General features: G+C 44.8%; 2 protein-coding genes across 2 annotated transcripts; one reads left to right on the top strand and one right to left on the bottom strand.

Moving 5' to 3' along the window:
- Positions 1-219: 219 nt before the first annotated feature.
- CFAP184 (cilia and flagella associated protein 184) lies at positions 220-3,925 on the bottom strand. The gene has a single exon (XM_068276985.1). The coding sequence runs from the start codon at positions 3,818-3,820 to the stop codon at positions 1,922-1,924; it is 1,899 nt and encodes a 632-aa protein (XP_068133086.1). The 5' UTR covers positions 3,821-3,925; the 3' UTR covers positions 220-1,921.
- A 33-nt stretch (positions 3,926-3,958) lies between these two features.
- TADA2B (transcriptional adaptor 2B) lies at positions 3,959-15,947 on the top strand. The gene is made up of 2 exons (XM_068276999.1): positions 3,959-4,357; positions 13,504-15,947. The coding sequence occupies exons 1-2, from the start codon at positions 4,088-4,090 to the stop codon at positions 14,494-14,496; spliced, it is 1,263 nt and encodes a 420-aa protein (XP_068133100.1). The 5' UTR covers positions 3,959-4,087; the 3' UTR covers positions 14,497-15,947.
- The last annotated feature ends 6,582 nt before the right edge of the window (positions 15,948-22,529 follow it).

Raw genomic sequence — 22,529 nt, 5'->3', positions numbered from 1 at the left:
GTTTTTGAACAGGTAACAGTTGAGAAACCTTGATGAAAATATTATTCAGAAATGTAAAAATATAACAGACACTCACCAATGCTGATAATTGATGAATATGTAAAGTTTTTTTTTCATCTTGGCCATCAATGTTTAGCTATGATAAAATGCCATTGGATTTACACTAATGAAAGATGAATCAATCAGTATAGTGTGATTATTACTGGACTGCTCAATGTATTCAGAATCAATATATTTTTTATTACAGATCTACCATTATCAGCAAAGATACACATCCTTCTGCTGCCATTTTTTTTTATAGAATAGAAGAGATTACAACCTATGTTAGTTAGTTCATCCTGTCTGTGTTCTTCATTAAAAGGAACCCGAGATAAGAGTGATTTGGAGGCTGCCATATTTATTTCCTTTTAAACAAAACCAGTTGCCAGGCAGTCCTCCTGGTCCTGCCTCTGATACTTTTAGTTCATAGACCCTGAACTAGCATGCAGTAGATCAGGTAGTCTGACTCAGCTGACCAAGGTTTTACTGTATTAGCCATATGCTCGTTCCAGGGTTTTGACTGAGACGATACTTATGCCTGAAGATCAACAGGGCTGCCAGGCAACTGGCACTGTTTACAAGGAAATAAATATGGCAGCCTCCATATCCCTCTCACCTCAGATTCCCTTTAGGACTCGTTTCCACTAGTGCAGCGTGAGTGGGTGGGCAGGATTGCAGGCGAATCCCATGAGCCGTGCCATGCACGGCTATGGGATTTGCAGCCTCCGCCGCGAATTCTGCAAGCGATTCGGCCGCGGCGCCGTTATCCCCTATGGCAGAGTTTCCCCGTGCGATTCATGTGCGTTGAAACTCTGCGGAATCGCGGCGAAAACCGCGATAGTGGAAACGGGCCCTTAAAGAAGGTGCCTCTTACTTTACATCCAGGTGACAAAGGGGCATATTCAATTCACTTTTTCTCCTAAGTTTTCTCCTAGGAGATATTTTTTTATCTTCCATTTTAAATAACTTTTCAGCACTCTGCAATAAAAAAGTATGTAAAAATGCTTCTATTTTCTTGCTTACTGGTGGCTTAAAAGACTTTTTATTAATAAGGTGTGAAATTACTACCTAGTAATTTAGGTAATTATTACCTAAAATTTAGGAGAAACAGTGAATTGAATAAGGGCCAAGGGCTCTGATTTAATCCCAGCATGTCACAAGGTAAGACCACTACACTAACTGATACATCCTTCTGGCTCCCCACTCCATTAAAAATATTTTTTTCAATTACTGTATTCACCCTTGGTAAAGAGGATGAGATGTGAGTACAATTCCTCCCAGTGGAGACAATGACAGTGTTAACCCCCCCCCCCAAAAAAAAAAAAAATGTTGAAAGCCTTTTCCACTTCATCTAAAATTGAAATAAAAGTTGTAAGTGGCGTAGGACCAAAAGTTAGGAAGAAAGTACATCTGAAGTGTGCTAAGGTGTTTAGTTTAAGACCATGGTGGGCTAGAGAACCCACTACTCACCATCTTCCTGTTGCTCGATGTCCCTCCCTGTTTCAGGGCCGTCTTTACCCTCAGCCTCCCAGATGTTCATCAACCAGGGGAGTAAGCGATTCTGAACAGGGCATGTGCAAGTTCAGAACTGTGCATACCCACTAAACGGACTTGTGTACGTCTTTCTCTTCTTTTGTGTGCATCTTCTTTCTTTTACTAGGCATGCACAGTTTGGAACTCACCTATGCCCAGTTCAAAAGTGCTTGTGTGTGGCCACGGGCGCTTTCTGGAGAATATTCTATTGAGGGACCAGTTGAGTATTTAAGACCATGGGAACAGGAGTGACACCAAAGACAACGAGCTGTAGGAGGATGATCAGTAGGAAGTAATCTATCCCACCATGGGCTTCATTCACTATACATTTTTTGGTTTCAGGGGTACTTTAACTTTCCATGACCAGCTTAGCTTCATCTATTTTCTTCATGATGCCCCTGCTGGATAATGTCAGCTCAGCATGACGCCTCTTCAGGTTCTCAAGTTTCTGGCTAAGTTCTTCTGTAGCATCGACTTTATCCTCAAAATCTCTAAGAAGGATCTTGTTGCCAAGCAGGCCAGATTTTTGTTTCAGGTTCAGGTTATCCATCCTCAGGCTGTCTCTGGCCTGTTTAGTTTTGGTCAGAATGTCCCTTCTATGAGCTACCAGTGCGTCTATTTCCATCAGCTTGTCTTTCTGCTCTTGGTTTTCAGCTTGAACAAACTGAAGCTTTTCTTTGACATGTGTGAGTACCTGCACAGTGTTAGTGATTTTCTTTCTAAGTTTAAGCAGCTCCTCATTCCTCTCCTCGATTTTTTCGTTGTAGGTCTGATTTTCTATTTTGAGCTGCTCAAAGTCAATGAGGTGCAGGCCTTCAGCCAGTTCCTCCTTAGAACGCATGGTGGACTCATAGCGCTGTATCTGGTTTTTCAGTTTGATGTTCTCTAGACGTACCTGAATGACTTCCTTCTCCTTTCTTTCTTCCCGGGACTGGAGTTGCTCCAGTTCGTGGTTGAAAGAGGATGCTGCGTGTTTTCCAGCACCCCGATTTACTATGTATAAAACCATCTTTTTCTGCTGCTCTTGGAAGGAAGACCACTCCTTATCTACTTGATTTTCAACTTTCTGACACTGAGTCCTGAGCTCTTCAATCTGCTGTTGATGCAAAGTGGCATCTATTTGGAACTTCTTTCTCATTTCTTCCAGTGTAGCCAAGTATTTCAGGTAACGCTGCTCTTGATCGGCTACCTGCTTCTCAGTCTCTGGACGAGTCTCTTCCCCTCTTTTCTTACGGAAGTACTCGTAAAGCTTGTGCTGAAGCTGAGAGTTCTGCTGATGAACTTTCTCTTTCTCTGAAACCACTGCATGGTATTGTTGTATAAGAGATTCCTTGAAAGCTTCATCTTCAGCTGTAGCACCAGAGATGTCCTCCTCTTGTTGCCATTGCTCACCCTCCACTTCAAGCATGCTTTCTTCATTCACCTGTCCCATGAGATACTCTGAGGTCTGCTCTTCGGAAGGCTCACTAGTCATTTCCTGATAGGCAGCTGTACCTACCAACTCGTTGTCGATATCACCTATTTTTTCCTGCTCCTCTGCTGGATGAACAAATTCTGTGCTCTCAGAAACTGACGTGGAGCCAAACTCTTGTTGTTGCAGCTCTGATGAGGCAGTCTCTTGATTCATGGTTTTAAATTCCTCTCTAACATCCTGCTCCTCGGCCACCTCAATGGTGCCAAGCTCTGCGCCAGTATCATCCCCAGAGCCCAGTTCCCTTTCAGTTTCTTGATCAGGCATGCCAGAATCTCTGTCAGGTACAGACTGTTTTTCAGCCTCCTGGTTGGCGTTCTGTTCCCTACCAGTCTCCTGGCTGGTTCCAGGTTCTCTGCCAATCGCTTCACTACCAGCCTCCAGGTTGGTGCTATGTTCTCCATCCATACCTTCACTGATGCCAGGTTCTCCGTCAGTCTCCTGGTGGGCAGTGTATTCTTTTTCAGTCACCTGGTTGACATTTTGTTCGCCAGTCTCCTGTTGGGCAGCGTATTCTTTTTCAGTCTCCTGGTTGGCATCATGTTCTCTGCCAGCATCCTGGTGAGAGCCATGTTCACCATTAGCCTCCTGATGAACACTTTGTTCTCTGCTTGTCTCCCTGTGGGTACTAGAATCATTCCCAGCCTCCAGATGGCCACCATGTTCTCTGTCAGTTTTGTCACTGTTAATAGGCTCTGTGCCAGTCCCTTGCCCAGTAGCAGATCGCTCTGCTTCAGTTCCTGCGGGTACCTCTGCACCAGGCTCCGGGGACTGCATGGCACCTGCTCAGATTCTCCCCACTTGTGTATTTAGGCGTCTGCAGGGTTTCCATGGAGACGGCGTGCATAGGGGCGGTGTTACAGCTAAACACCAGGACGCGATCACATGACGTCACCACAACCACCAATGCCAGGAGGGCTGCGCGGACGCAGCCTATGAGACCAGAGGCGCCGCCCCCTCCCCCTGCAGGAGCGCGCGCACCGAGGGGCGGGGCAGAAGGCTGGGCTGGGTTTAGAGAGCCTCGGAGCTCTGGCGGAGGCCAAGATGGCGGACCTGGGGAAGAAGTACTGCGTGTATTGCCTGGCGGACGTGACCAGCCTGCGGCTGCGCTGCACGGAATGCCAGGACATCGAGCTGTGCAGCGAGTGCTTCTCGGCCGGCGCGGAGATTGGCAGTCACCGGCGGTGGCATGGTTACCAGCTGGTGGACGGCGGTCGCTTTACCCTATGGGGGCCCGAGGCGGAGGGGGGCTGGACGAGCAGGGAAGAGCAGCTGCTGCTCGATGCCATCGAGCAGTTCGGCTTCGGCAATTGGGTGAGCTGTGTGTGCTGCTGAGTGTCCTGGCTGCTTCCCGGCATGCATTGCTGCTCCTGTGTCACTCATAGTAGTGAGAGAAGCTCCTGGTGTCTCCAGTGTCTCCCAGCAGCCAGGCTGCTTACCATTCATTCACTCACTGCCCTGGAGTGGGGCATTATTGGGGGGAGGAGGGATTTCTGGCTCATCTGCGATACTTGCAAATACCTTCAGTTTTTAGAAGGCAAATTTGTACTTGGTCAGGTCCCAAAAAAATCCACTGGTGCTTCATGAATTAAAGTAAACCTGTGACGTTGAAAAATGGTTCAAATGTATACTTGCCTCGAAGAGCAGTGCCTCTGGATCCTAAAGAGGATTCCCTCTCCTCCTAGGGCAGTCTGTTCCAGTGGTGGTAGGTACCCTGGTACACATGCAATTTTCACTTCAGATCCTATTTCCAATTGAGATTGCCAGTGACCAATCCCAAGCTCATAATCAATTTTTTTTTAAGTGTAACTGTTGGGCATAAAATCCAAAAATTCTTTATTTTTATATGGTAAACAAGTTATAAGGATGCTAACCAGGCGATCCAAAAGTTAAAATCGCTATTATTTTTCTTGTTGATGAATGATCATTCCCCAGTTTACCTTACTCTTATTTGGTACACACAAAATTTGGTACACAAAGGAAGTCACAGGGCATGCTGGGTTGTCCTTTATTGGTTAGAGAAGCAAAAGATGACAACCCAGCATGCCCTGCAACTTCCTTTTTGTGTACCAAATGTGTGTACCAATTAAGAGTCAGGTAAACTGTAGAATGATCATTTATCAACAAGAAAAGTAATAGAGATTTTAACTTTTGGATTGCCTGGTTAGCATCCTTATTACTTGTTTACCAGATAAAAATAAATGATTTTATGCCCGGCCGTTACTCTTTGTGCAGAAGTGCATTGGACATGTTGCTTATCTTCCATGTGCAGGGCCTGTGGAGTCGGTACAAAAATCCTCCAACTCCTCAGGTTATGATTCTTCTGATTCCTTTAATTTGCATATTACAATCTTGTTGATGAAAGTATGTAACATTTTAATGCATCTCTTAACTGCCAATGCTTAGGAAATTTAAGAGGACTGTATGGAGGCTGCCATATTTCCTTTGAAAGGGAACCTAAGCTGAGAATATGGATTTTTCCTTTTAAAATAAGGTACTTAACCGTTAGCCGGGCGCATCCGGCAGGTGGCGACAAAACTCCACCACAGTTACATCTTTCCCTACTATCCATGTCGGCCTGGAGGGGGAATAGTAATTAGCGCCACCTGCCGGATGCTAACGGATAAGTACCAAATAATACCAGTTGCCTGACTCTCCTGCTGATCCTGTGTGTCTAAAACTTTTAGCCGCAGCCCCTCAACAAGCTTGAAGATCAGGTGCTCTGACTGAAGTCAGACTGGATTAGCTGCATGCTTGTTTCAGGTGTGTGATTCAGCCACTTCTGCAGCCAAAGGGTTCAGCAGGACTGCCAGGCAACTTGTATTGTTTAAAGGGAACCTTAACTGAACGGGGGGTAAAGAGTTTTACTTACCTGGGGCTATTACCAGCCCCCTGCAGCAGTCCTGTGCCCTCGGCGCTGCTCTGGAATCCTCTGGTCCCCCCCCCCCCCCCCCCCGCTGTCACTTAGTTTCGTTTTTGACGACTCACCAGTCGCCGGCCGCCATGCGTATTATTGGACGCATTCACCAATGCAATTAGCGATATTGCGGACCGCGTTGCCGCATATCTACGCGTGCGGATTGCGGCAACGCGTATTTTTGTACACGTTCCGGTCCGCATTAGCGCTAATTGCATTGGTGAATGCGTCCAATAATACGCATGGCGGCCGGCGACTGGTGAGTCGTCAAAAACGAAACTAAGTGACAGCGGGGGACCAGAGGATTCCAGAGCGGCGCCGAGGGCACAAGACTGCTGCAGGGGGCTGGTAATAGCCCCAGGTAAGTAAAACTCTTTACCCCCCGTTCAGTTGAGGTTCCCTTTAAAAGGAAACATCCATATCCCTCTGTTTAGGTTCCCTTTAAAAGGGAATAAATATGGCAGCCTCCATATCCCCCTCACTTCAGTTGTCTTTTAAAATTCCTAAGCGTTGGCAGTTAAGAGATGCATTTCATATTACATACTTTCAATCAACAAGCTTGTAATATGCAAATTAGAGGAGTCGGAGTCGTTGATTTTTGTACCAACTCCACAGCCCTGTGGGTAAAGAGCAACCACGACTCTGGCTCCAGGTATCCAAAATTGCTCCGACTCCACAGCCCTGGTAAAGAGGATGACTGAAGGGACTCTGGAAACTGTGGTGTCCTGACATTGGTTAGAGAATGAGATTTGGTAGGATTCATAGGTAGGCGACTTGTCCAAAGCCAGGCGCACACGTTCTTTATCTTCATAATCTGTTCATGGTGATCCAAATCTGTTGTCCCTCATATTACATGGAGGTGGTAATACTGGCCAGTCATTGGTCAATCAAAATTGAATGTGTGTACCAGGCTTTAGGTCAGATTATATGTTAACAGGTAGGGGTGTGTTTTGGGATTACTTTGAACAATACTGTGGAATAGGAAGGGCCAAACAGTGAAAGAGTTCCACAGCAGTGGAAAAGCTTGTGAGCAGTTTTAAATGTGGGAGAAGAGGAGGAGTTTGTTTCTAAACTGGATATTATTTTGGGTGGTATATGGGGATTCTTAGAATGAAGGGGATTCATTATAGAGAGATTTTTGGTTGATGTCAGAAGTTTGAATTGGATTCTTTGCATGGTAAGCAGCCAGTCAGTCGTGGGAATGGCAGAGGAGAGCAGCACTGGAGGAACAAGAAGCATGCAATTCTTATAAAGATTAAACAAAATAAAAAAACTCTAAATACCCAACTCTTGATGTGCTCTGCCACCCCATCACCACCCGCTGAAGGCATCTGCCAATAGGGATGTTTGAATTCCTGTATAGACACACAGGTTTGCAAACGCCACTGGCTGCCTAACTTCGGGTCAGAGGTCATGCTAGGCAATATGGGATGGAAGGATTTCTGCTGAGAAACTGATCGGGTGTCTAACTCAAACCCTGTCCATGGGTACTTGTATTTTTGTATCTTACAATCCACTAATGTAACTATTAAAGGGAACCTAAACTGATCTGAAAAAGTTTCACTTACCAGGGGCTTCTACCAGCCCCCTGCAGCCGCCCTGTGCTGGTGCAGTCCGGAAACTATCCTTTGGTCCCCTACAGCGGCTGAGTCTCATTTCCGACAACTGGGCCAGTCGATGGCCTCTGTGCACGTGCGTCCTCGATCACGCTCCTGCTGCTGGGAACATCGTGCGCATGCGCAGAATGTGATTTTTCTCATACTGCGCATGCACAGGATGCTCCTGGTGGCGAGAGGGTGATTGAGGATGTGTGCCCGCGCAGTGGCCTCGACCAGTCGGCGAAATCAAAGCTCAGCGGGGGGACCGGACGATCATTTCAGGATGGCGTGGGCACAGGGTGGCTGCAGGGGACTGGTAGAAGCCCCAGGTAAGTGAAACTTTTTTAGGTTCCCTTTAAGAAATATTAAAAAATGTATAAGAAACTGTTCATTAGATGTATAACACTAACCTTCCCCCTACCTATATCCACCGATATCCGGAGCCAATCTCCAGAGCTATCAATGCCTCTACCCACAGGTTGTAGGCCAACTCCACCGCCGCTTCCACCACTATATGTATATACAGTCTAAGCACTTTCGAGTAACAAGTACATCGAGCAACGACCATCAGTTCGCTATTCATTGGCCAAGTGTGGAGAGATAAGCCTGGTACACACATCCAATTTTAATTAACACATTTTACCACTTTCATGTAGTGTACAGTTGCTCATACACTGGTAATGGCCAGCAGATTCAACCATCAGATAGATCTCTGATAGAATCTGATCAGAGAGGGATCTATTGCTGCCAGTGTAGTGCACACAGATTTTTCTATTGGAAATCTGTGCAGCTGCCTCAGTACAACCGTGGTGAGTGTTGCAAACTCATCTATTTTCAGGTGCCCTCTGCCTTCTCTCCATCCCGGCCGGGGTGCCTGTACCCTGTGGCTCGGTGGTACATGCCTTCAAGTCATGCCACTCCTGGCAGCGATGGAGAGAATGCACTGGACACAGGAGGGAGTGCCCATGGGATCGTCCGGCAGGGCTGTGGCGTCGGTACAAAAATCTTCCAACTCCTCCGTTTATGAAACCACTGACTCCGGGTACCCAAAATGGCTCCGACTCCTCGACTCCATAGTCTATTTACCAGGGCTGTGAATTTTGTACAAAATCATCCGACTCGGACTCCTCAGTTTGTGAAATCACCGACTCCGGGTACCCAAAATTGCTTCGACTCTGACTCCACAGCCCTGCCGTGCAGGGTCGTTTTGTCGTAGAGAAATCGAACTACGCTACCACTGCACACCTGATGGAGCCTTTTTGAGTGAGCTCTTTCCAGCATGCTGGATCATTTGATTTCAGACGGAAATCGAAATTTCGATCAAGTGTCCATGTTGCAGCATCGATCTCTGGCAGATTGAATCTGCCAGATATGTCACAAATTTTAGTTATGTTAAAGCACCTTCAGTATTCTTCATATCGGATCGTAACACTTGATCCCCTTTAGGATCCAGGGGATTCCCTTCCCGAGGTAAGTACTCTCCAGGTGCCTTTTTTTTTTTTTTTTTTTTTTTTTTTTTTGCTTTTCCTTTTTACATATTCTCTTTAAAGTGAATGTTTACTGGTTAAAAAAAAAAAAAAAAAAGTCAGATACTCACCTATGGAGAGGGAAGGCTCGGTCCTAATGAGCCTTCCCTCTCCCGGTGCCCGGTCCCGCGCAGGATCCCCCGTGGCAGTATTCGACCAGTTCGGTCAAATACTGCCACTTCCGCATGCCAAAGGGAGCTTTCGGGAGCACTCGGGCTCCCAATGACGCGGCCGCTCCATACTACGCATGCGCGAGCGCCCTCTATGACGCGCTCGCGCGTACGTAGTATGGAGCGGCCCGTCTTCGGAAGCCCGAGTGCTCCCGAAGTCCCTGCGGCGGACGGGGGATCCAGCGCAGCACCGAGGGCACCGGGAGAGGAGAGGGAAGGCTCATTAGGACCGAGCCTTCCCTCTCATTAGGTGAGTATCTGACTTTTTTTCTCTTTTTTTTTACCGGTACCCATTGGCTTTAAAGAAAATCTGGGGATCGGGGGAACATTATATTTACTTGGTTTCTTCGAGCCTCAAGTAAGTCCCCTCCTAAAGATCCCCGACCACAGCTGTGGCTTCGGGATGCTGCATGTCTTTCACTCTGTAAAGCTCCCATAGATGGGAGTGTTCTGCGCTTGTGGAACTGGAGCATGATCGAGAGGCGCATGCCCAGTAGACCCAGTCGTGGTCGAGGATATTTCAGAGGGGGCAGCAGCACCCTGGAGGGCAGTGGAACGAACATCCCACCACCTCATATCCTTTGAGGGCTTATCTACCCAATCTGTTCATAATATTCCAAATGTCAGCCCGCATACTACGTGGACGTGATACATTTGGGCAATTAAAATTAAATTTGTGTACCAAGCTTTAGGTGCTGTTGACTGCAGTCAATGGACATCTAGGAAGTGGGAATATTAGAATGAGACTTCACACAGAAAAGAAGGTATTTTGCTAAATCGTGCTTTAGGAGAAAGGATACAGTGTTTTGTTTTTTTCTATTTCAAATATTTCCCAGGTGCATGCTTATTTTTACCATCTCTGAATACAGCTTTTAGCTAGCTAGATCTTTCATGCACAGCCACAAGCCTCTTGTCTATTGATTGAGCCACCTGTTTAAAAACAATAGGTATTAGCAAGCTTGCAGTGTGGCCCTTTTCATCAAATTGACTTCTCTATTGAGAGCTAGCTATTCACAAGATAGACTAGACACAGTCATCTGGCTGGTTAGACATGGGGGGGGGGGGGGGACTTGCAGATGAGCGGGATACAACCAAGGATTACTGGCAGCTGGCTAGTGGTATAATGTGATTGATCTTTTTCACTGAGATATTTGAAATGGTCCATCTGCCTCACATTGCAGATGACCCTGAAGTGAGCTGTGAAACTGCAATCTAGCGTATTGTAATTTGTTACACAACAAAACAGACCCTTTAAATGGCATAATTATTTATAAATGCCTGATCACTTGTGGCCAGGAGGTGGCACTCCAGACATTTCTAAAGTCTTGAAAATGGGCATTCCAAAGATAGTCAGATCATGCAGATAGGCCTACAAGAATGGCCACCTACCTCAAGAAAGTGAGTGCGGATTCTGGGGTGGGGCATATTTCTAAAAGCAGTGCAAGGAAAACCTGTGTGAAACTGATGCAAAAAAAATGGAACAGATGTTCAGATCAAGTTTCTGATTGGCCACTCTGAGCAACTGCTTCGCTGGGCACCAAATTTGTTCCTGTTCCCCTTTTTCTGGAATATGTATAGGATAGCAGTATACTTCTCCATGAAGCTTTAAGGGCACCTGAACCGAGATTGATATGGTGGCTGCCAGATTTAGTTCCTTTTAAACTATACCAGTTACTTGGCAGCCCTGCTGTTCTTTCTGGCTGCAGTAGTGTCTGAATCGCATACCTGAAACCAGCATGCAGCTAATTCAGTCGGACTTTAGTCAGAAACATCTGATCTGCATGCTTGTTCAGGGTCTATGGTTAAATGTACAAGAAGCAGAGGATCAGCAAGACAGCCAGGCAATGTGCATTGTTAAAAGAGAACTGTAGTAAGAGGTATATGGAGGCTGCCATATTTATTTCCTTTTAAGCAATACCAGTTACCTGGCTAACCTGCAGATCCTCTGCCTCTAATACTTTTAGCCTTAAACCCTGAACAAGCATGCAGCAAATCAGGTGTTTCTGATATTTTTGTCAAATCTGACAAGTTTAGCTGCATGCTTGTTTCTGGTGTGATTTACACTGCAGGCAGGGCTGCCAGGCAACTGGTATTGCTTAAAAGGAAATCAATATGGCAGCCTCCGTATACCTCTCACTACAGATCTCCTTTTAAACAGGAAATATGGCAGCCTGCATTTCCCTCTCAGCTCAGGCGTATTTTAAAGTGGACACAAATTAAAAATACAAGATTTCAGAAATAAAATCTATTTTCTAACTTATAATAATAGCAGCCTTTTTTTCAGCTACATGATGACAAATATAAAATATTTTACTTTTATTGGAGGAACCCCTCCCTCCCTTCCTTTCATATTGCCGGGACAGAATCCAGCAAACTGGTGGATAAGATACAAAAACAAAACACAGGCTGCTACTGATGATGTCACAGGGGAGGTGATCTCAGCTTGTGTGAGATTTCACATAGATGATGCCCCTGTGAGGGAGGGTAGCTGATGACAAATACACCCATGATCTAAAACTTACTAAGCTCAGAAGTAATGGCTGCCACCTGTATAACCCTAGTTGTGAAAAGCATGCACTGAAATGCTCATAGGATTAAAGGAGTGTTAATGTATCTTTGTATGTGTCAGTGGTGCAACTAAATATTGTAAATTAAAAAAAAATTGTTTGGTTTGGGTCCGCTTTAAGGTGCATACACATTCATGCAAGCATTGAGCTCCACTTTGCACAATGGAGAGGGCAGGGAAAGACAGAGGGAGCTCTAAGCAGCAACTTCCTGTGCTGGGGAACAGCAACAGCTGGGCAGTTTTCTCAATCTTATCTGATGCTCAGATCCCCACAGATTGAAGACATCACTATAGAGCATGGAGGTGTCTGATATCTGCTATCATGACTATGCTCCATCTACACGGAGTGATCCGGCGGCACGTTTAGCTGCCGGATCGACTATTCCGTGTCCCCGCTCATCCGCGCGTGCGTCGGATTCGGTACCCGCTCGCCGGCGCCGCTTATCTTCCGCTCGATTCCCCGCTATTGTCCGCACACGGAGAACGAGCGGGAATCGGCCGCAGCGAGATCGGTCCTGTCGGATCTTATCAATCGAGCCGCATCAGTGGCTCGATTGATAAGCTTTATCGGCACGTGTAGACCCAGCATTAGTTTTGATTTGGTAGAATTAATGGTGCATTGTTTTCACTCAGGTTCTGGAGAGAGTGCTACTATGGTGGGAATGTAAGAAAAATGTCATGAACGCAGTGGTCATGTAATTACATTAAATGGCTTGTTTACCTGAGGTGTAGCTTTAAATACTGACTAAATAATTGTTAAACTTTGCCTATTATTTTTTTTTTCTTTAAAATATACCTGAATGCAGAAACCATTCACAAACAAAACCTATGCATGAGTTCCCCTCACAAAGACCATTTCACACATACCTTTTGTTTGCCCTCGGATGAGGGCACGTCGGATTTTTCCGAACGACTGGTCGTTTGAACGTCCCGTCGTTCAGTCGTCCGGACGCCAAATCGGGCGTGTGTACAGTCTGTCGGTCGGATGATAAGACTGATTTTGAGCGATCCGCCAGGCGGATCGCTCAAGACCAGTCTTATCACCCGAACGATGGACTGTACACACGCCCGATTTGGCGTCCGGACGACTGAACGACGGGACGTTCAAACGACCAGTCGTTCGGAAAAATCCGACGTGTGTATGGGCCTTTTGTCTGTCTTCACTGTCAGTAAGCTGTGACACAGTTGACACATAGCTTATCCTACTAATGCAAATGCTTTCATCTAAGAGGCGCTAAAGCCTTGTAGATGCACTGGAGGGTTTTTGGCCCTGGTAGCTGGTCTGGGCTGGCTCAGTCAATCTTGTGTGTACAGCGATGCGTTGCTGAGGGATTTAGTGTGCCGGAACATCTCTGCAAGTGCTTTTCCTTAACCCTCCTGCTGGAAGTCGCTACATTATGTGCTGCACTGTAGTCCCTCCTCCTCCTTGCATAGCTACAGGCTACACGTCTGTACAGCACTTGGCCCTGAACCTTATACCTGTTTTCATTTTTGGGATGACGGGTAGCTCCTTGTATATTGAAGACACTTTCTAAGTTAATTTAAACACAATCTTTTTCAAACTGGGTTTTAGGATTTAAAACCATATATTTTAAGCAAAGCGATACGTTTATTAATGAATTGCTTTATGCTACATAGTGTCCTGAAGTTCAAGTTGACACATTTCCACTTCTTTCTATGCAGGAGGATATGGCAGCTCATGTGGGCGCCTCGCGGACTCCCCAGGAAGTGATGGAGCACTATGTCAGCATGTATATCCACGGGAACCTTGGAAAAGCATGCATTCCAGACAGTATCCCTAACAGGGTAACCGATCACACCTGTCCCACCGGAGGCCCACTGTCTCCCAGCCTGACATCACCGATGCCTCCCTTGGACATCACCGTTCAAGAACAGCAGCAGCTGGGGTACATGCCTCTCCGGGATGACTACGAGATTGAGTACGATCAGGATGCCGAAACACTAATCAGTGGCTTGTCTGTAAATTATGACGACGATGACATAGAGGTAGAACTTAAAGAATGCTGTGTGGACATGTATGTGCGGAAACTCAAGGAGAGGCAGCGAAGGAAGAGCATAGCACGGGAGTATAACTTGGTGCCAGCCTTTTTGGGGAAGGATAAAAAGGACAAGGACAAGCCGGTGAAAAGAAAAATTTCCAAAGAGGAGAAAGAACTGCGGTTGAAACTGAGGCCGCTCTACCAGTTCATGTCCAACAAGGACATTGAGGACTTCTTTGAGAACATGCACAAGGAGCGCATGTTGAGGGCTAAGCTACGGGAACTGCAGAGGTACCGGAGGAACGGCATCACTAAGATGGAGGAATCTGCGGAATATGAAGCTGCCCGTCACAAGCGGGAGAAGAGGAAGGAGAATAAAAACACTGCCAGCTCAAAGAGGGGTCGGGAGGATGGGAAAGACGGAGAGTTTGCCGCCATTGAAAACCTTTCAGGCTTCGAGCTGCTATCGGACAGAGAGAAGGTGCTCTGCAGCTCTATCAACCTAAGCCCCACACGTTATCTGACTGTCAAAACCATTATCATTAAGGACCATCTGCAGAAAAGACAGGGAATTCCTTCCAAGAGTCGCCTCCCCAGCTACTTGGATAAAGTCCTAAAGAAACGGATTTTAAACTTCCTCACAGAAAGTGGCTGGATTTCCCGGGATGCCTCATGACCATGTTTTGTTTTGTTTTTTTTTAAATCTGTAAACTGCTGTATATAAGACTCGTGTAACATAGACTCCACTGAACTTGTATTATAAATGTATAGTTGTTTTTTTTTATTATAATTTTATTATTGCGGATGGATTGGGAACATTGTATCAAAACGGAACAGAAGGGGCAACTCGTTTTTCTTTACAAAGTCTAGGAATGGAAAAATGGTTCTGTCACTTAGATTTCAGCGGATTTCTGGTTTTTATATGTAAGGAAACTGCGTCTGCCTTGGGCAACTCTGTAAAAGTAGAGGAATGGGAACGTGGGCAGCAGCCAATCCAATCACATCGGTTTCTAGCAGGTTTGGAAAGTTTTGGTTGATTTGACAATAGCTCCTCTTTTTTTCTTTCACGTCTACAGAATCCTCCTGACAGAGCAGACAGAATAAAGATACTGCCAAGACTATAAATGCCAGATTGCACTCAGATAGTTAGAGTTTATTGGAGCTGAGAATGAGCTGTGGGCTGAATGGATTCAAGCAGGACTGTTTCAAAGTTGGCTTTAGTGGTTGAGCTCCTACTTTGTCTGCATAGATTTCTGCTGTTGTGCTCTTCCTAAAATGGTGCTGCCTGTTTTATGGCTGTAATTGCCTGCAGCAACTTTTTTTTTTCCCCCAATCCCCCTTATATGCTGTGCAGCGGCCTGAAAATATTATTTTTATGCAGCCCAGTGGCATCAAAAAATTTGAAGTTGCTGTTTTTGATTTGTTTTGAAAATGCTGTTTTATGTTAGAGATCTGGGCGCTGATTTCCTGTTATGGTGCAGATGAGATGATATGGGAGCTGGCTTCACTTTTTTTTTTTTTTTTTTTTTTCCCTTGTGGAGGATTTCTGTAGAGTGCTAGGCATGCCACACACCCCTGTTTATCTTTAAATCTGTGGGCGGTGAGTAGCAGCTTGATCACATATAGGAAGTGCCACAAGGTCCAACTATTGCCCAAATATTCAAGTATTTCTTCTCTTTAAGCATTGATGCATAGTTACATAGTTATTTTTCATACCTGTAGTGGGATGCAAAGAGATGACGCTCCAGGATTTAAACTAAAGGCATCACTACAAAACCCACTAAGGGATTAGCAATCGAGAGCTTACCTCATACAACAAGGCTTTTAACTATCTGAATTTTGATTTGGAAACAGTGGTCACATGATCAGTTCCCTCTTCATTAGATTCAGTGGTTCCTCTGTGTGGAACAGACATTAGTTCCCTACGAGTTACATCCCTTAAAGCGGACCTAAAGCCTGCGTATGCCCGGTGTCCCTTTTAGCAAGCATGCATATCTGAAGTTACCCCGTCTCGCCTAAGGCCGCGCTCCATGAGCCAAAACTGCCGTCGGCCGTTCTATATAGTTTTGTCAATGTGCTGTATGCTAACACAGCTCTTCCTTATGTTGGGAATACACCATGAGATTTTTTTTTTTTTTTTGGCTGATCTTATTTTCGATTTTTCTGATCGATTTTTCATAGAAGTGAATGGAAATCGATTAGAAAAACTATCAGAAAATCGATCTGATTGTCATTCGTTCACAATGACTCCTTTCTTCAGCCCCATATGTAAATGCTGCTGTGTAACAAATGCTGATTTATGGCTCCAGATAGTCTAGTCCTTCTACTAGTCAAATCAAAGATAGCTTTATTGGCATGACCAAAAATCATACAGGCATTGCCAAAGCAGAGGGGGATCTGGGACATGAAACAGGGTGGGGTAGAGGGATACAGTAGGTTAGCAGTTCATGGACATTTTTAGGTTTACAGTTAATTTATGCTCCTGGCATGCTGTGACATAGTGTGCAGCGATTGTCACTGTGGATTCCTCTTCTAGTAGAATGTAGCGTTTTCTCTCATCCTCTGTGTGAAAGTCTGGAAATAGTTCCATCAATTTCTTAAAGAAGGTTTCCCTAGTTGCAGTATATTTGGGGCGCTGCAGCAGGAAGTGATTCTCGTCCTAGTCTCTCATCACAAAATCACTTGGTTGGTTGAAGCAATAAATCTGCATCTGTCACACTAGTATTTACATATGGGGCTGAAGAAGGAAGTCATTGTGAGCTATGGCAGAGATGTGTTGGCATACAGCGCATAGACAAGATTATATAGAACCTGGATGTCAAGCTCTGCAGACTATCAGAAACTACTAACAGTGGATTTGGCTCATGAGGTGTGGCTTTAGGGGGAAGTTGGCGCAGTAAGAGAAAAGGAGGCAACTTCACAGTACATAGGTACTTGTTAAAGTATACCTGAAGTGACATGAGATAGACATGGGTATGTACAGTGCCTAACACACAAGTAACTATGCTGTTTCTTTTATTTCTCAACCTGAAAGTTAAATATCAGGTATGTAAGTGGCTGACAGGAAGGGACTACAGTCTGACCCTCACTGATAAGAAAGGTCCCTTTTTATCTCTTTCTTGCTCTCAGAAACCATTTTTTTTTGCTAGGAAAGTGTGTTTTTTTAGTTGAAATGTCTTATCAGTGAGGGTCACACTGTAGTCCCCTCCTGTCTGAGTCAGGACTGAGTCAGCCACTTAAATACCTGCTATTTCTCTTTCAGGCAGAGAAAGAAAAAAGTTATTTGTGTGCTAGGCACTGTAATGTCTCTCATCATGTCACACGTCACTTCGGGTATCCTTTAAAGGAGTGCATTTTTGGTTTTTAAAAAGGTAGAGACCTTTGCAGACTTTAGGCCCACTGTCTTCTTTCAGGGCTCTTTTACACTACACGCAATTCCGATGTGATTTTTAAAAAGTCCTGTTTTTTTTTCTGCTTGTGTTTCTAGCATCCAGTGAATTCTGAATTGCATTGCAATTTGCAGTGTAATAAAAAGGAATGCTGTACAGTGGCATCATTGTAATGGGTAGGACTTTGGCATGGCTGAGTGTATGATACTACTTTGTGTAGTAGTCATACACCATGTAGAGTTTTTGCAATTGCTTTTGGCCCAATCTGTGAAAATCACAAAGTGCTCACATATTGCCAATGTGTGGTGAATCAAATGCACTATAGGTAGCCATTTTTTTTTTTTTATTGTTTTAATTAGCAATGTGAATGCACTTGGCCGTCATTTTCCTAGTAGAACATGGGTGTCAAACTCTAATACAAAGTGGACCAAAATTGTACCTTGGGACCTAGTCGCGGGCTAATCTGTGTCCACTGGCCACCTCTCTCTTATAAGGTTCCCAGGTGTCTAATGGCCTCCCTCCAACCCCTATACAGTTCCCTAGTTTCTAGTGGCCCCCTCCCTCATATAGATAAAACCTTCAGCGCTAGTTCATATACATCCACCACCGCAACACCATAGAAAATGAATGCGCTTACCAGATAAAGACAGACCTTAATTACAGGGTCTGCAATAGAGCATAAGGTCAGCGGCAGGTGTCTTCCCAGCTGGCCTCCTTTCCACAGATGTATGTCAGCAATATTTCAGACTCTCAGAATCAAGGAGCATGAAAAAATAATAATGGTAGACTTATCTGAGCGTATCTATCTTAAATTTATTAATCCTTTAAAATAAGACATTAAAATTCAGCAATCACTTACATCAGGGTCCTTATTACAGGGACCCAGTGCAGCACATCAGCATATAAAACATACAGGACACCGTCCAGCCACTCGTCCGCCTCACCCGACCGATTTCACTGTTCCAGTTTCATCAGGGGCTCCCTCGCCTATTCAGTTTCCTTGTGCTTAGTGCTTTCCCCCTCCCTTCCCTGGTGATCTAGGGCGTCACCTCCAATATTGTTCCCCTGGTGGTCTAGAGTGGGCCAAACATAATGCAAAGTGGGGAAACCACTTTAGGGCCAAATTTAATGGCTCTAAAGGCCCGTGGGTTGGAGTTTGACATGTGTGGTCTAGAAATATGGGAGACTATGGTGGTGGGAAAAACACAATTGTCATCTGAAGAAAGCCAATTTGGGCCATTGTCTTTCCACTCCTAAGCATGGATAGCAGCACCTGGCACTGGATGACTGCACAGGCTTGAAGTTGTTGTTCAGCCTGACTATGGTTAGATCAACTGACACTGCACAGACATTTGGCTACACTGCTAGGGTTGCATTGTAGTGAGGACCTTGATACTGCTATAGCTTCAGATAGAAAGAATTGAGATTGTGGTTTTTAACTTGCAGAATTTTGGTTTGCACTAAATGATAGGTAGAGATCGACTCCAAGTATGCATACAGCCTAGATATAGTTCTATAATTTTCTTGGGAAAAGAATCCGAAATCTGAGAAAGCAGGTTACTAATAACCTTCAGGATGTTATAGGTCAGACATTTATATGGCCAGAAAAGAAACTGTCTGCCTGCTCTAGGTCATATTCTGAACACTAAAGGTGCATGCACACATCAGACTATAGGCTTTGGAAACTGAAAGATCAGACCAATCTTACCACCCTTCCTACACAGTCTATTCTATGGAGCTGAACTCAACATCAGAAAAAAATCATTGCAAGATGCTGCACACAAAGATGCTGTACAGACACAAAAGATCAGTATCTGCAAAAGATCTGTTCCTGCCAAAAATCCATTCCTGCAAATTGCATTGATACTCTATGATATCTGCAGATCATCATACACACATGATTTAACAGACATTCATCTGCAGATCCGATCCACCAGGATGGATTTTCAGATCTGCAGATGATTGTCTGATCTGCAGATGAATGTCAGTTAAACAAGGTGTGTATGATGATCTGCAGATCTCATAGACTATGAATGCGGTTTGCAGGAATGGATTTTTGGCAGGAACAGATCTTTTGCAGATACTGATCTTTTGTGTCTGTACAGCATCTGTGTGTGCAGCATCTTGCCAAGATTTTTTTCTGATGGGGAGTTCAGCTCCATAGAAAAGACTGTGTAGAGTATGGCTCTCATACTACAGGAAGGGTGGTAAGATTGGTCTGTGATTTTTCAGTTTCCAAAGACTATAGTCTAGTGTGTGTATGAGCCTTTAGGCTGGGTTTCCACTGGCGCGCCCTGTCTGTTTCTGGAATGGATGCTGCACCCAGGCAGATGCAAATCGGCATCCCAATTGCTATAGCCTTGGATGACTAAGGGGATTTGGATGCAAATTGCAGAAAACTGCGGCAAGCAGCATTTTCTCTTTGCACACGATTCACACATAGCCTATTGATTTTTAGTAGGCTGTAATTCCGAATACGTGTGGGGAAACTGCTGCAGCAGAAATGCACGATTTTCCAATTCACTTTTTTTTTTCTCAGTTTTCACACAAGTTCATTTTTCATCATATCTAGAAAATAACTTTTCAGCACTTTTATATCCAACTTATTTTGAGTCTTTTCTTGCATGGTCAGAGCTTTTAACCCATTAGAAGCTTCAATAGTTATCTCGTTTGAGATAAGTGCACTGCTTTTGACTTCAGCTGGCAGAATTTGTGCTGTAAATTATTGGAATGCTTTGATCTCTCTCTACTAACAGAAAATATTGGAACTGAAAGCGGAAGTCTTTTCTCACACTGCCCCCTAGTGACAAGTAGCCATAAATACACATTACAGCTGTAATAATTAGAAGCAGGGAAATGTAACAAATAAGAAAAAAAAAAAGTGCTAAAATGAATTGGCCTGGAGCACTTGCAAGCAGCTAAATAAATTGGCTGCTAAAGGGTTAACGTATTTTATTGGTAAGGTTTGAAAATAACCTCTTGGAGAAAAGCAGGAGAGAGTAATCGGGTGGGCCATTGTGAATTCAGTTAGAGGCGGTGCCATCCTCTTTCTGTGGGCAGGATTTCCACTAAAGATGCTGGGTGTGGGAGGGGCTTGCTTTTGCAGCCAGAACAGATGCTTGGAAAGGATTGGTGAAGTTGAGGCCCCATACTCTGTCTATGCAGTTACTATGTTCTGATTGCCAAAGATAATGGCAAAAAAAGCTGAGGTGACGGTAACCTGTAATGACTATAAAATACAAACAAATCACTACTCTGTGTATATGTAAATTGTAGAGGATCACAAATTCATGTATAGTGTGACAGGAAATTATTTTTTATTATTATTAAATATGAACCAGTGAGAAGAGAGCACATGAGCTGCCACTGCTCAATTGCATTTAAAGGGAAGGGGTTTTTTTATATTTAATTTAACTTAATTTTTTTATGTTTACAAAGCCTTTATTGTGTATAGAATGTGGACCTGAACTCTGTAAGGACATTTTCCATTTACTCTAAAACCTTATCAGTATTAAAATAATTTCTACCCTTTCTTCTCCCACATTTGGGTTCCACATGCATAGCTTTCAGATAGCTTAATTTTCTGTCATGTGAAAATGGAGAAAGCCTGTTGAATCTTACAAAGTCTCTGAGCAGCTGCAGATGTCAGAAACCTTGCTAACCGGTGCGTGGTGTAACAGTGCATGCTGGGAGGAAGCAAGGGGTGCCCAAGCCTTGCTCTATGTTTTTACAGTGCTGATTCAAGACTTGGAATATTTTATTTAAAGAACTACTGTAGGGGAAAAAACAGTTGAACTAAAGGGGCCATACACTGAGCCGATTAGTGGCCGATTGATCGAAATCGATCGATCACAAATCGATTGATCGATTTGCGGTCGATTTCAATCAATCTGATGCTGGGGATACATGGTACGTTTCTGTACCGTGTATCGACCAGCTGATAATATTCAGCTGTCCCAATCAAGCCGCTCGACGCTCGCCCCGCTCGATCCCCGCCTGTGGACAATGGCAGGGAGTCGAGCGCTGATAAGGAAGCGCCGGCGGGGATGAGCTGTACTCAATCCGTGGGGACGTGGCTGTGGTCGATCCGGCGGCTAATCGGCTGCCGGATCGACCCGTGTGTTACATGCTGGAAAATCTAGGTCGATCTGTTGAGATTACTTATCATTTTGCATTGGACCTAATGGAAATCTGATGGCAAAAAATGCCATCAGATCGATTTTCAATAAATTTCATACTGAAGTCTATTGGAAATCTGTTCCTAGTAAAAAAATGTTCCTAAACACATCAGATAGATCAGAAATCTATCTGCTGCTAATCGTGTATGGCCACCTTTACCTGGGGCTTCTAATGGTACCCCGCAGACATCCTGGGACCACCCAGCCACTCACCGGTGCTCCGGCCCCGCCTCCGGTTCACGTCTAGAATTTCTGGCTTGAAAATCGGAAACCCACTGCACCTGCGCGGCGTCCTTGCTCCCACTGACGTCATCAGGAATGTACTGCGCAGGTGCAGACCGTACTGGGCCTTCGCAATACACTCCTAGTGACATCATCGGAAGCAAGGGCGTGTCCTCGCAGGCACAGTGGTTTTCTGACTTTAAAGTCGGAAATTCTAGAAGTGAACTGGAGGCGGGGCTGGAGCATCTGTGATTGGCTGCACGGGCACAGGATGCCTGCGGGGGGCCATTAGACGCCCTGGGTAAGTTCAAATATTTTTCTCCCTACAGTAGTTCTTTAATAGGGAATCTGAAGCGAATCTGCTATAAAAAAAAAAAAAAAAGCCCTGGGTCCTATAGAGCCTTCCCGGTCCTCTCCTGGTCCCTGCATTCCACCGCTGGTGCCCCCGTTAGTCTCTGACCAATGGGTTGGAGACTGCTCTCTTCCACTGCAGCTCCAGGGGGCGCTCCGCACTGTGCATGTGATCACGCACATGCACTGCACGGAGCCACTTGTCTTCAGGAGCACTTGGGCAGGAGATTTAAATGGAGGAGCCAGCGGTGGAACAAGCGGACTGTGAGAGGAACAGGAAGGTTCTATAGAGCCTTCCCTGTCCTCAGTTATCTCTGATATCATATATTATAATAAATATATATAATTTTATTTTGGGGGTAGGTTCACTTCAGACTCTTTAAAAGGTTTTTGTTTTGTTGCAGGAACTGAGCAGAGGGGTGTCCTGCCTGTAAACCGTACTTGTTACTCCAGATTGCATCTGTGGCTAGGCCAGATATTTCAAATACACTTTTTCTTTAAAATAAAAAAACTTTAAAGATGTGTTTTTGTTATTTAATCATGCTTTTCTGAAGTCTTGTAGCGACAAT

Source organism: Hyperolius riggenbachi, chromosome 1, assembly GCF_040937935.1.
Source record: "Hyperolius riggenbachi isolate aHypRig1 chromosome 1, aHypRig1.pri, whole genome shotgun sequence".
NCBI classification, from domain to species: domain Eukaryota; kingdom Metazoa; phylum Chordata; class Amphibia; order Anura; family Hyperoliidae; genus Hyperolius; species Hyperolius riggenbachi.
The sequence above is the reverse complement of the archived record's forward strand: the minus strand, read 5'-3'. Positions and strand labels throughout refer to the sequence as shown.